At 42.3% G+C, this 15,090-nt stretch overlaps 1 protein-coding gene across 1 annotated transcript in view; it reads right to left on the reverse strand.

Annotated features, from left to right (window-relative positions):
- LOC119143502 (E3 ubiquitin-protein ligase SH3RF3-like) overlaps nucleotides 1–15,090 on the reverse strand; it is a 257,285-nt gene that overhangs the window by 85,934 nt on the left and 156,261 nt on the right. Inside the window, exons 2-3 of the mRNA XM_037377831.1 lie at nucleotides 11,245–11,520; nucleotides 4,007–4,102 (exon numbers count right to left, since the gene is read on the reverse strand). Of these exons, the coding sequence (XP_037233728.1) occupies nucleotides 4,007–4,051 (45 nt within the window). The 5' untranslated portion in view covers nucleotides 4,052–4,102; nucleotides 11,245–11,520. The remainder of the gene's footprint in view (nucleotides 1–4,006; nucleotides 4,103–11,244; nucleotides 11,521–15,090) is intronic.

The following is a 15,090-nucleotide window of genomic DNA, read 5'->3' on the forward strand; positions in this document are numbered from 1 at the left end:
CCTCTGGGTCTCTGGGGAGTCCTGTGGATCTGTGCTGCAGGGCACTGAAACCATCGGCTCTGCCTATTCTCCTCCTCCCTATTTCTCCTAGACTTCCATTCCACCTTTTTCTCTTTTTAACTGTGAAGAACAGGAGAAGATCCCCATTACCCTGCTTCACTGCTCTGTAAAAAGAGTTTTAAAACTCCTAATATTACTTAATCACAGCTTTCAGTGCTCCTGCTGCCATAAAACATTATAACAATGGGCTGGCACTTCATCAATTGTAATTTGCTGATATTACAGTCACAGTAGCGCTTGACATAATTGCCTTGCTCTACCACTGACTCATGAGGCTTCTTGGTCTCGGTCAATACTTCTTTGCACTGGGGGCTGCAGTCAGAAATTTTGGTCTAACAGCTCAGGTTTTTGAATTTCCAGTTCCTGCCCATCTGAGCAGGATGAGTCCCTCCAAATACTTGGTAGAACATTGCCCTCAAATTTAATTCCCAGACACTTATATCTATTTGGACACACTTTATTCTTCATTATTCTCAATTTTACACATAGCAGCACAACACTTACAACTTCTAAACAGAGATAACAGCAGTTATTAACAATGAAGGAAATAGCTTCAAGACAGTAAAAGAGAAGAAATTTAGTTAGGATTTTGAATTCCTTGCAGGTTCAAAACTCTTCCCAGCAAGAATATGGCTTCAAACCACACAGATTATTAATAAGATGTTTATTTCAGGACAGAAGGCACCTTGAGAATCAATTTGATTATGTTGGGTTTTTCCGTAGACAAATTAAACCATAAATTATCAGCCCAAATGACTTCTACTGGAGACAAAGGACAGCAACAAAATAAGAAAAAAACCCAGCACAAACTCTCCCTGACAGAGCATATTGTGTGTGACTCATTCTATAAAAGTCACCATTGTGAGCTGCGAATATTTATTCCTTATACAACTGTAGCTCTGCTGAGGTTGGGACAGAGATGACACTACAGAGGCAGGAAAAAGCCTCTCTGCAAAGAGCTGTCAGACACAGCAGGCACACAAGCACGCTTGCTGGACACTTGTAGGGAAAGAAGCATAAAATCCATGTTACGTTACACTTATATAGCTGTATGGACAACCACACATAATGCTGAAATAGAGACTTCCTAAAACACTGCAGGGAGCAGATATATTTTTATGTCTTCATCTGGTTTTTTTGTGCCACTTCTTTGTGATACCACAGCCTGGCTCTAAAAGTCGCCCTCCCAGGCTTCCCTTACAGAAATGGCCCACTCTCAAATTCAGCAGGCACAGGGTGGAAAGAAGATGAGGGAGCCTAGGGAGACACTGCAGACTTTTAGATGGGCTGGATGAAAATCACCAGCGCTGGGAGGCCAGTGGGGTCCTGATGAGGAATCTGCTGATTGCCCCAGCAGGGCTGTGGCACACCCCTCCTCACCACCCAGCCGTGCAAATGCTTTGCAACAGAGCATTTACAAAAGCCTTTCTTGCAAGCGTCTGTATGAGGGGCACGGCAGCAGATTGCCAGGATGAAGCCACACCAAAGGGGGGCCACATCAAGCATTATATCCCCTGTCTATACCTCTGGCATGCTCAGCTATAAGATCCTTGAAGTGATCAGCTTGTTGTCTAATGCTGTGGCTGCTGCAGCAAGGGTAAGGGGTCTTGTCTGGGCTGTGGGAGCAGATGGGGACATTAAAGCCTGCCATTGGGGATGGACTCCAGGCTGGAATTTGCTCCATCCAGAGTGCAGAGCTTTGGATGCCATGTGAAATTCCACGCGCTTGGGCTCACACAAGTGGAAGGCTACTGTGAGAGTTAAGCTTTCCTTGTCCTGCATATTTTGCCAAGATTTTGAAAACCTCTTAATGGACTCGGACAGACTCAAGGAGTGGTTTTAGATTCAAGTACTACTTGTTTAATGGATTTATTTTATAAACATTGGCATTGCCATTTTCAAAACTTCTCTGGGATTTGGCCTGCTGATTCCTCTTAATTTTTAATGTAATGTAACATCTGAAGCTGGCAACAGCAACATAATTGTACAACTCCATGAGTTGCATAAGCTCATCTCGTATTCAGAGCAAGGCCTCCATCCACCAGGACGTGGGTGAAATAGGTGGCTGATGTTTCTGTCTGGAGAATCATTTCCCTTTGGCTTTACAAACCATGGCACAAATAGTATGCCCATGTCACCCAAGTATCTCATTTGAAACGGCCTTTCAAGCCTCCTGATTTCAAATTTATACAGCTAAAATATATGCGTGCACATATACATATATAAATATATGCATAAGTGTATACAGTTATATTTATTTTATATATGAGTGTGTCTGTATGAATGTATAAGCACACACACATTCCTGCTTGCTTTCTTCTCCCCTGGTGCTGGCTACCTAGCTGATTGCGTCTCTTTAGAAACTTCCAGCACCGCTGATCTGACCCTTCACAGTGCTACCTCCTGCTCCTCTATGGCCACCCAGGACGCGCTGGTGCTTGGAGAACTTTAGTGAGGCACCATTGCACGTGTTTCCAACAGGCTGTTCTTCTGAGGCTTCCAGCCCTTTACCCCGTGAGATCAGTAATGAGGGAGAACATACCTAGGGGTGGGAGAGGCATCGGGATGTTATACAGTGCAATAAATAAGCACTTAAGAGTCTGCAGGCAAAACTAGAGCTGGGGAAAGGTGGTGGGGTGCAACGGTGGCTGTGCAGAGCTCCCCAGTTCACTCATTCTGCAGCAAAGTTCAGGACAGCAACATCGCACTCCCCCAGGACAAGAAAGAGAAGGGAAAAGGGATGAAATCTGGGAGAAATCCAGCTTTCTCATTTAATCACAACAAACTGAAAGTGTGTTACACATTCAGAATAGGAGAAAACTACTCATTAACTTATGCAAGGCAGCTGGCTTCCCAATAATGGCTCCTACACATTCTGGTTTTAATATTATTTTTCTTGTCAACTGTGGGAACGCAATGTATATTAATGACGGTTTATTCCAAATTGGTCATTGTTGGAGTTAATAATTAGGTAGTCAGGCACTAATTATCTCTATTTTGTCTCCAATCATTAACTAAGAAATCTGGAGGAGTAATCTTGGAGGCAGGCGTCAGAGCCAGCCAGAGTAGGGTGGGTTCTGCTGTGGGCACAGGCGTTGCTTCACTCCAGAGCGCAGCACCAGCCGATGCCTGGGAGCAGAGTCAGGGTGATACTGCTCCGAGCACTGGGTACAGAGTGGCAGCACCTTGACATATGTGTGTCGTGCCCATCCATTCTTTGCACCCCTGGGTTCACCTATGAAGAGGAAAGCTCCTTGAAGGCACTGCCTGGCACCTGGACAATAGAGCTACTCCAGTGGGGCCACCATGTGCCACCACTGCTGGCTGCAGCTCTTCTCCTGAGCAGCATCCAGCTGGATGGGCACCAGCAGAAGGGTGTGCAGCAGTGGGAAGAAGTGGCACAACAAGTCTGCTTGAAGGACATGAAGTCTCAGCATTTACTCTGAAATAAGCCTCCTGTGGAAATGACCACAGGAAAGTGCTCAGGACAAAGATGGGTCTGGCACAGAGGGAAGGTGAGACCTTGGGCACGCAGATGGAGCTGGCTGAGTGCCTGCTGGGGCAGGGGACACACACAGCACCCCTCCAAAGGGCTGTGCTTTCAGGGCACAGCTGAGTGTACACTGCTGCTCCCCAGTAGCACCCACTTGTCCTCAGATGTGTGCAAGACACCTTGACTGCAATCATCCTCCCCTATTTTCCCTACGTACTGGGGAGATTACACCAGAAACACTTCAACAGTAGTGTAGGGCTGGCCACTTAAATGGAATCAAGTGTATTTTCACAATGCCTTAAGGGACAGCAACCAAAAATTTCCATTTTCAGTTATTCTGTTATGTTTTTTCCTTCTCATTTAAGAATTTTCAAGTTTATCTTGCCCTTGTGGGCCCAAAAAACTCTACAAGATGTCAAGACCAGCGCCCATCACCATCTGTTACGAACTTACCTCAACATAGAGGATAGGGAAAATGCCAATCTTGTCACCCAGCATTCCTTCTGCCCAGTTGTCATCTACCCTCCTGATGACTGTCAAAATTTCATCCTAAAATCAGATACACAAAACACATAATCAGATTTTTCCAGTAGAAAGATGCCAGTTTTTAGTTACCCACATGACAGCTTACGGAGAGAGTACACACAGAAGGCCATAAGCCAGGTAAAAATGTTCCCTGAATCCTGGGCCAGCAGCATCCCTGCCCCAGCATGCCACCCCAGGCATCCCACCCAAAGTGCGCTGAAGCACCCTGCAGACGGGTGCAGCTCATGCTGGCTGCCAGCAGCTCCAAGGGCCTGGGCCCAGCAGGTGGGAATAGGCAACTCCTGGCTTCATTGCAGGGACAGGGAGAACATTTGACCCAGGAGGCCATCTCTAACCCAAAGGCAAAAACTCTCCAGCATGAAGCTGTCCCTGTGCATCCAAGAGCCCACTGCAGCACTTGGCTGCTCCGGAGAATGATTCAAAAGGAAGCACCAGTAGAGCATTGGTAGTCCTGGAAACACTTCCAGCAAGAAGTATTAGGTATAGAACGAAGTGCTCAGCAGCTAGCCTACACTGCTGATCCATTGAATGTCAAGTTTTCCTTTTTTAAAAAAATAATAGGAGGTAAAAGAGCAAAGCAGGTAAAAAGCCAAGGATAACATAACAAAAAACAAGTTGCGTGCAGCTGTTGGGTCAGCTTCAGTTTAGGTACAAGTTTGTTTTCTAAAACCAATGGCATCTTAATATTATATTTAATCTAAGGGATCTCACAAAAAAATTCTGTGATTATAAAATAGAAGGCCAAGCAAAGTGCAAACAAGATTCATATTGCTCAAAGTTTCTCAAAATTTAACTCTCTAGAATTAAAACCTAGAGCATACCAGTCATTACAAAAGCTCAGGTGACTAGAACCAGACTCTGAGTTTTCCCAGTTTGAGATGCTCAACTTGTCAATGGATTTCTGCTACCACATCTGTCATACTAAACCCAGCCTTAAGCCAGCACCGCTCGCTACAAAGGCTGCGGGAGGCAGCCCTCTCTGCAGGGCACTGCCTGGATGCTCACATCTCCTATGGCCAGAGGAACAGAGTGGGCTGACAGAAGCTGTGAGGTGAAGTTTGATGAGATGCTACTCATTCTCTCATGGCATTTAATCTTCCTCCATGCCTGTGCAAAAATTTCTAAAAAAGAGGAAAACATCTTCCTCCAGAAAGCTAAGACAGAGTTCCCTGCCATTCCCACTTTATTTCCACCACTCACTCTAGGAAAACAGGAGCTACATATTGTCTATCACCCTCCATGTAACAACCTATCCATGTTTACTGGTCAGAGGAGGGGAGCTGTTTTTTTGCAGATACTTCTCACATAAAAAAACCCCACAAATTCCTGATGCAGGATGTTCAGACCATGGATTTACGCCAGTAGAAAATGATGAGATCAGGGATGTGATGTGATGTACTTTGCAGTTTTTGAACATGTGCATTTTGAAAACGTGCACTTCGAAATAGTTTAAATGGTTCTTTTGAATTATTCATCTGAATGATCCATTAGGGGAAAGCTTAGAGAAACAGCCATAGACTGAATCCTTCAGCTATTTATTACAGCTGGAGGGATGCAAAAAGAATTTGTGCATTTAATTTCCTGAAGAAACAGATAGCATTCCCTTCCAAAGCCCTCTCTGTACAGACCATTTTTGATCTGTGTAAAGAGCTGACAGTAATACACCTCTGCAAAGTTTCCACATACTCTTACAAAAGACCGATTATCATAAATTTAGAATCTAGGTAAAGGGGGTAAATGAGGAAAATAAAAGACTTCATTGCTTCAAGAACCTGCTATGAGTGTCCCTACTTTCTATATTTGTTCAGCTATTTTCTTAAAAGAGTTTAAAAAAAACCAAAATGCGATGGGTCTACACTTTCACTGTATGTTTATGTATACATATATAATCTTATGTATGTGCATACATATGCATACACATCTATAAATGTATATGTATATATATATATTTGCATATTTATACACACATAAGATAAGAAACTAAGAAAAAAACTTTTAAACTGTAAAATCCTAGAAGCACTCAACTAGATTTTGTTAGAGGCACCCCGCAATCCCATCCCTGGAGAAGGCTGGACAGACACCTGGCAGGAAAGGTTTATTCTGCATTGATCCTACTTGAAAATGGGGCAGGGAACAGGTGACCTTTGAGGATCGCTTCCAACTTTACCTTCCAGACCTATGAAACCTGGAAGCATTTCTATACACCAGTCTTAGTTCAGGTCTGCCAAATCTGGCTGCTGAATGTGGTCATATATGTGAAAATCAGGTAGCTGAACATCCTGAGATATGCTGACTTTCAAAATGTGTATCTTTGTGGGAGAGCAAAGTGCAAATCCTTAAGAATGCTCTCCATTTCAGAATGTGTTTTAAGAAGGGTGTTGAAAATCTCCAGGAATTACAGCAAATCCCAAAACATCTTTACAAATTCTTTATTAATAGAAAGTTGCTTTGAATTCTCAGCCTGCGACATCATTCTACACCCTGGGCTGGTGAAAGCTTCAACATGAACTATTTTAGTACCTTAAATCAGTTGGATAGCCGTGCTACTTATAAATTCCTAGAAAGGTTCCCAAAAGGATCATGAATAGTAAAGAGCCACAGATCTCTTGGCATACCACTTCAACTTTCTGAACTTCACTATTTCACATGTACTAAATTGATTTCCAGGCAGCATAAAGGAATCCAAGCCTCAAATCTCATTTCAAAAGCCAATGGTATCCACTGTAGTTTGACAAAGATACCTCATGCTCTTTTTATGCCTGTTGCGAAAGTCTCTAATTATTTGCTCTCTCCTACTTTCTCAAGTCTCTCTCTATTCATCAGGAGCGGGCAGCCTTGCAACAGGCACGTGGGACCTGCAGTTCCAGTTTATAACCATTATCAGAAAGCAAGTCAAAGATGAATCACTTAAAAAGCAATCTGATTGATGGAGAAATTAGCCCTTTCTCTGAGAAAACAGCACAAAATTGTGTCCAATAACAGTCATGATTCACAGCTTGATTTTTACTCCGGTCATTAATGGCCATTAACGAAGCAATACAAAGCTGATGTGCCTGCTATTCCGCAGAGATAACAACTCCATCTACGGCACCAGTGAAATCTCAGTGATGGCAGGATGGCACCGTGTGGTGCTTGGTGTGCCCAACACTTGCCAGCTGGCACAAGAATCCCAGTTGCCAGCTAACACTGGGATGGTCCCTCTGTGAACAGCAAATGCTACTGGAATTGAGTTCTAAGGGGCTGGGATGCCACTCCACAGTCAGGAACCAGTATTGGATGTGATGGCTCCAAGACTGGCACAACCACAACCCATCACTGTGGGCTGGGAACAAAAGTACTGGAAAATGAAGGAAATAGTTGGTGTTATTAAAAATGTAATGAGCAATAAAGCATGCAAACAGTTAATGATACCTTGACAGGTTTGAGACTCACCTACCACTGGGACTCAGCCTTCAAAGGGCCATGTGAACTCATGCATGCAAAGGGTGACCAAACACCCAAAAAAACCTGTGGGCTGAATTTGGACTCAGTCTAAGGCTGGAGTAACTACACAAACAGGCAACAGTGCAATTACTTCAGATTTGCACTGCTACAGCTGAGAGCAGAGAGTGCAATTACTTCAGATTTGCACTGCTACAGCTGAGAGCAGAGTCCTCATGCATATGGTTTGTACTAGAGGGTGCATAGTCAGAAGAAGGATGGATTATTTTTTAAAAACAGATGCAGCAGCAGCCCAGGCTCATACTGTGGTACCATGTAAGGAGACATTAGAAAGCTGAGTTAAATGAGTATGCAATGAAACTCTGTAGGTCACAGGCTGATTGCAACCACAGTAGTGAACATCAGGAGTAACACTTCTCAAGCTACTGGAGTTAAACTGGTGCAAAGCTTTCACAAGACTGGAACCAATTGTTACAGAGATTAAAATAATTGCTAACTGCCCAGTTTGGCTGACTGCTGTCAAACATTGAGGGAAAATATGTTAAGTCACACATCTGGGATGTTTCGTCTTGTAGCCACTGCAGTGGGGAAAGCAGTGGCAGGACCCTATGCAAGTACATATGGTTTATTTGGGAGGAGGAGTTAGGGGAACAGTCCACATGTAAGAGAATGACAAATGTGAGCTTTGTTTGTTGCACTGGATACTCAAGACAGAGGTTTCTCTATCCCTCCCGGTTTTATACCTGCACATAAAAAATTATTATATTTCATTTATCTTTGACCTTTTATCTGGACAGTTTTGCATCTACAGGAGATGAAGATGGGGGAAACGGCAGAAGCCCTCTGCAGCACTACTCATGAAGATCAGTGCAAAGCAGACTTCATTTCCTTGCAACCCACCTCTGGAACAAAACTGACATTTTAATTTTGAAAAAAACAACTCCCCCCCCCAAAAAAAAAAAAAAACCAAAACCAAACCAACTCAGAACACCAACCCACAACACCCCCCCCAACAAAACAGAACACCCAAACCCCACCAAAAACCAACTAGTAAGAGGAAACCCCAAACATCCTTCCTTTGTTTTCTTTTCCTGCACCAAGAGATATTCTGACTGCATCATAACAAAGGGGATGGGAAAAGCAAAGTCCAGCAAAAGAGCAACAAAAATAGTAATACAGAAGATCCCTATGTTTGAGTTCCTTTCTTGCAGTTTCTCTTCAGAGGAAAACTCTTCTTTATTACATGTTTATAAATAAAAACTGATAACAAGTGTCTGGTAGCTTTAAATGAGTTGCAGGACACAAATAGATTATACTAGTTTGTATAAACGGTATACCAATGCAATCCCTCTACCTGAAAGAAGAACAAATGGCGTAAATGAAATTGACATGAGGTCCAGCATCTTCATATGCAAACTAAGACATTCAAATGATGAATATTGCTCCTAGTGACAAACCACATTTACACCAATGCAGTCAGTGCTCATAGCTCTGTGCAGAGGAACTGACTGCATCAGCAGACGATCTAAAATCTGGGCTAAACAGGAACCTTCATCAGTGCAGGTGACAGCTAAAATTAGCATTGAGAAAACTGATGAAAACATGATGGTAAAGTCCCAAGATGAAAAATAGATTATTCACTGTCAGGGAGAACAATAGGCAAGACATAAAAACAGTTACAAAGTGACAGTGCGTGTAGTGGAAGGAGCTAAAGAAGAAAATAGCAGTAGAAGAGAAAACAACCCCCCTTGGGAAAGCACAGTCATCAGGGATAAAAGGATGCAGACAGTAACACAACAGGTAAAAAAAAGGAAAATTAAGGGACTGAGAGTAGAGCTATATAGCAGAAAGAAATGCTTCACGTGAGAATGACACTGGACACCCGAGAAAATGAGAACTATCAGTATACAAAGACAGTAATTGTAAAGGATGTATACTAATATACGGCACCAAATATATCAAATACAAAAGTGTCTAGGAAAGGACCTGCTCTAACAAAAAAGACCACAACTGCCTGCCATATCTATTAAGTTTCTTAGACTGAGCAAGCAATGAATACTTTTAAGTGGACAAGAAAGATTGCTTCTCAGAGAAGTCACTGTTGTACCTCTGGAGAAGCAGTGAGGAAAACAACACGCCAGCAAATATATATTTACTGATAGGATCTCAAAGGCAACTTCTGGCTAATTTTCTGTTAGTGCACGGCTGCTGCTTCTCACTAAGCAGCCCACTTTCTTGCAGAGATTCACAGCTCCAGGGAGGCTGGGTAGTCGCAGGGTTTGCAGTGTTTGCAATCAAACACTTCAGTTGCTATGGGCAAAAGTGCTTACAAATCTTTTGTTAAATAAATATGAGAAAGTATACATTCTAGGAAATTGTGTTCTGCTGAGAAATGTTGCAAGAGTAAAAAATATGTTATATTCAGTGAGAAAATTATATGCTGCAAATAATTCATTCAGCTATAATAAGTAGCCTCAAAAGAGGAGGTCAGTAAAATCCTGGTGAAGGATATTTTTATCATCTATTTCATATTCATTCCAGCATAACTGTTATTACTTTATGTGATACTATAACAACCACAGACAGCTGAAATAAAACAGAAAACGACAATGAACAGGTTCTCCACGGCATTCAGTGCCATAAATTAACATTGGGGGATATGCTTTATTTTACTGCAGGTTTCTTGATATCTATGAAGTCCATCTGAGGTCAACACAAATTGCTTGGGATGGGAGGGGGAGACAGAAAGCAGGTGGGGAGGTTGGGGAGAAAAGGGAAACATGACATTTTAAATCCAAAGGAAATTACAATATCTGTTTTCTCTCATTTCAACTGGAATTTATTAAATATTTTGGTTTTAAAAAAACAAAGACTTTTAAAAATGTCTACTTTTTAATGTCTTTATGTTCTTAACGTAGGAAATACTGTGATATATGATGATAGTGTATTTCAACAGCTAATTGGTATGATGCAATATACATTTTGAAGCTGAATAGCATTTTAAAATGCTGGAACATCTGATTTAATAAGGAACGTTAAAAGACACATTTCCATTAGATTTCTTCTGAAATTGAGTCGTTCTTGCAGAACATTTCAATGCAGATGAAATGTATGCTTTTTAGATAGAAAAATGTTCTCAGAAATGTGCAGCCAGTTCTAATTGTTGATTTTCACTGGCTTTCTACCAACCTTGCTCTACATAGCATGAGCTATCTCACTGGCTTCCCCTTTAGACAAAATGGGAGCAATTTCCCAATGATGCTAACACGGGGCTTGCCCTGAGGGGAGGCTTTAGGCCCACCCAGTCCTGCAGCACGGCTGGTACATGGGACATTGCTGGGCCACCAAGCAGGCTCTGCCCCTACAGGAAGAAGGATTTACAAGTTGGGAGAAGTCAATGTCCTTCAGCAGATTACATGATGGGATGTCCTGCTTAATAAAGGAAACTCAGCCCCATCAGCCTGTCCCCACTAGGCTGCCTGAGCTCAAGGAATTTCATTTTCTTATACAAGAAATCAGCTGAAAGAAACAAATGGAGGGGAGGGGGTCCCTAGGCAGAGTTGCCAGGGAGGCCAGGCAGATGTCCCACTGGTCCCTGCACCACTGTGCTCCAGACTTGGCTGCCGCCACCCCACGTGCGCCATCAGTTCCTACAGAGGCAGCTTTCTAAACTCTTTTTTTTTAAAAAAACACTATTCCCCTACCTTGGTGAAGGTCAGGCAATCCTTGTCTTGATCTTTATCCTTTATTTCAAAGTCATAAAGTGCTTTGCCCTGAGGTGGAGCTTGCGGGAGGGGCTTAATACACTGGATGTAGCTGGCGGGGAAGAAGCCATGGTTCCCATTGAGCTCCCCATGGTACCAGTTCTCATCCACCTTCCGCCGCAGTATGATGATGTCCCCCTTGTTAAACTTGAGGTCACCGGGCTCTTTTCCTTCATACGCATAGAGGGCTTTGCCATAGGGAAGCTGAGAAACACTCTGGGGAAACAAAATATGCAACATCTTTAAGCAAACGCAAACAAACCAGCACTGATTTCCTTCTTAAAGTCACTTTCAGCTAGAAGCAAACCGATAATCCATGACCAAATTACCCCAATCACTGCAGCTGACTGCTACATAACACTACACCCTGGATCTCACAGGGAAACTAGGATGTGTGTGATGGTAAGACTGAGAAGGTAAGCCTATTATATCAGAGCAGGCACTGCAGTTCTCTTGAAGCTCAGTTGAAACCTGTGCTACCTCTTACACCATCAAGCAGCATCTGTTACTTTGCAAAATATACCATGTAAGCAGGACTACGTGTTTAAACAAGTAAAACCTGACATGTCTAAAGGTAAAATATTAGATATTTTGACCTTCAGGGGTTGCTTTGGTTTCAGAGGCTCAGAAGATAAACAAAATAAAACAAGCCTGAAGATTCACATGGTTCTAAAAGTTGGCAAGTTGAAAATTTTTCATTGTGTTTGTTTGAATAACGCCAAACAATTTTGAGTTTGAAGCTTTTAGTTTAGCTTTTGATTCTGTAACCAAATACTGTTACTTCTTTCAAAATCCCCAAGTCTCACGCTCCTCACTGAGGGCTACTGTAAACAGTTATAATATTCTTTGTTGCTTCTGAATTAATGTCCCTGTGGAAAAGCAGAATTGGCAGAATGTCTCAAATCTTTCTTTTAGAACTAGAAAGAGCTCTGAGGCTTTTCACTCTCATTAAAAGAAACAAACTTAAAAAACAATATCACAGTACAAGAGCAAAGAAGCCTAAGAAGTTAATAGTTTGGTATGATAGAAAAGAAATTTATTTGATGGAAACTACTTGATTGTGAAGAATTTTTCCTAGAGCTCACTTTGGCTTGGTGCAAGATTATCTCCCCCAGGCTGCAACTGCATGGACAACTTTTTGGTATCGGTTTATGCAGCCCTTGCCCTCCTTGCATACTTGCTCCCCTTCTTGCTGAATCCCACAGAGCAGGGGGTAATTGTGTTGGGCACAGCTGCCTGCTGCTTTGGTCCTATAATAGCTCTTTTAACCCATGCTGGGGGACAAAAGGTGTATCATTGTATTATCCCACGCCAATTCTTGTTTTATTTAGCTTAAGCTAAGAGTCAGCTTGCAAGCCTCAGCACAAATATGTAGCAGCACATACCACTGGGGATGTTAAAGGGGTCCTGTAAAGTCAACCTTTCATAACAGTCTTTTTTTCAGAGATGTATTTACAAAAATGACACCATTTTCTGTTGTATATATATGCCTACGAGTAGTCTGTTCCCTTCTCTGTATACTGGTTGTCAGTGGGGTGTCCTACAGGGACAATAAAAAAGTAAAGATATGTGTAATAAAACAGCCTGGTATTCCCCCAGGTGTTTCTTATGCCTGTACTTCTGGATGACATTCCTGTGCATAAGAATAGCACTCAGATGCTTTCTGTGGTGATCAGGTGGAGCGGCCTGACGGAAACACTCCGTTTCCCCATGCCAGCCAGAAAACAAGATGCTGGGATGACTTTTTACGGTATTTGTTACAGCAACAAGCAGAGGCATTTTTTTGATCCCAATGGGTGCATTAAATGGACCTGCTCTGGTAGGGCAGGTTTTATGCTCCTATACCTGCATCTTTTGGCAGGTGGAGAAGCACCAGCTCGTCATCTGCGCTGCCTGCCAGTGCTGGCTCCTCCGGCTGCTTCTGCGTGCCAGATGGTGACTGCGGCAGGCAGATACCATGCTGTTCAAAAAGTAAGTTTTTTGAGTGCACCTTCACACACGGGCATTAACTTACTCATTTTATTAGGAAGGGCTTTAGTAACTGTGCAGGTCTTGAAAAGCATGTGCAACAGATCTTGCCTACACAGTGAGGGAAGCAGTCAAACAGGCACAGCTCCACAGAGCACTATCCGTGGTGTCTGGATGGGGATTTAATTTCATTCAGATGTTTCCCTAGCCCTTGGTTTTCTCATTACCAGCTTACAGTTTTTCTTTTTCCTCTGTATTCTTTTGAATTTTGCTGTATGTGAATGAAGGTATCCAGTTAAAGACCAGTATTTTGGAAGCACATAGCATAACAAAAAAAAAAAAAAAAAGAAAAAAGGATAAAACCAGAAAAGAAAATCAACAGCCAGCTAAGAAAGCATATATCAAACTGTCTCTGCCAAATCAGTGGCAGCATCCAACTGATATTTTTCTCTCTGCTATTTCCCTTGACACTAAAGCTTTGCCCCCACTTCCCAGCATTTTACAGATTAAGCATATGATACCATCAAACTCCTTAAGTAAGGCATAGATTGCATTACCTATTTGAAATTAGGAAAAAAATATTAAGCTGAAAGACTATGGAACCTTGTAGTAATTTAGAAATAAAAGATTCATTACTTTAACTCATGCTAGGAGGAGACAATTTATCAAACACAAAGTAAGACTTCTGCCAGGTGTGCACTGAACCACTGCTGATCCAGGCACACACCTGGCAAGCACTCTCTGTATCACTTACCCTAGATGAGGCCTGACTATTCCCAAGATCTTTGTAGCAATTCAAGGTCAGATCACTTTACTTTTTAACCACTTTCTCTTCCCAAGCTTCATTTTAACATGTAAAAAGTCAACAGCCCCAAGAGCTACAGAAAAAGAAACTGGATTTTATTCAGTCTCACACATCATCAGTGAAATTCTTACGCAACACATGCTGGGCTTTTATTGCTAATTAATTGAGCTGGCTGGAAGATGATTCAGGTGCCTGTTTATACCTTCACCTGATGAAAATGCAAACTTTTCAGCAAAACAAATTGCAAGAGAAAAATTTTCATTTGAAATCTGGCATTGTTTTATTTGGAGACCCTAATGTGGCACCCCAGGGAATTTGCAGTTTAGGTGCTCGTGTTCCTGTTCTCTTTTGTGGGCTTAATTATGGACCACATCATCTGGGGACTGTCCTGCACAGGGAAGATCTACGTATTAGGTACTTAAACTACCACTGCCAGTGGGAAGGTGCTTCCAGAATAAAATGTTTCAATTATCAGATACAGCTTTTCTAATTCTGAGCCACGGCTTTTCAACTGAAAAATCTGTAGAGGTACTTTTTAAAATGAACATGTTGTTGGAAAAGTCAGCCTTCTACGGAAAAAATGCTGTGATTTAAACATTTCCCAGCCTTTCTGTAAGGCCAGAAGTACCCATTTTGATTTAAGCATGCCAGGTAAATCTTGCATTTACTGTAGCCCAGGCAGAGGTAAAAAAATAACACGAGTCCTCCAACCCTTTTCAAATAAAGCTGCTTTTCCTGTTCTAAAGCTGTGTCTGCTCCAATCGACCAAACAGAGAAATTCACTATCACAATTACCCCCCAAACCCCAGCATAAATTCTTGAAGCTCCCTTGCTGATATTTTCTGGCCAAAAGGTCCAGCTTCAGTGGACTTTCAGTGGTCAGATTATATTAATGAATCCTGGTCCCTAAGAAGCAGATTAAGTTTCTCATTATTGTTCCTACTTTTGGTTCATCCAAAAGTGAGAAGCAAATCAGATTCAAAAAGCTCCTCTTAACTACACCTGAAAGGAGG

Source organism: Falco rusticolus, chromosome 2, assembly GCF_015220075.1.
Source record: "Falco rusticolus isolate bFalRus1 chromosome 2, bFalRus1.pri, whole genome shotgun sequence".
NCBI classification, from domain to species: domain Eukaryota; kingdom Metazoa; phylum Chordata; class Aves; order Falconiformes; family Falconidae; genus Falco; species Falco rusticolus.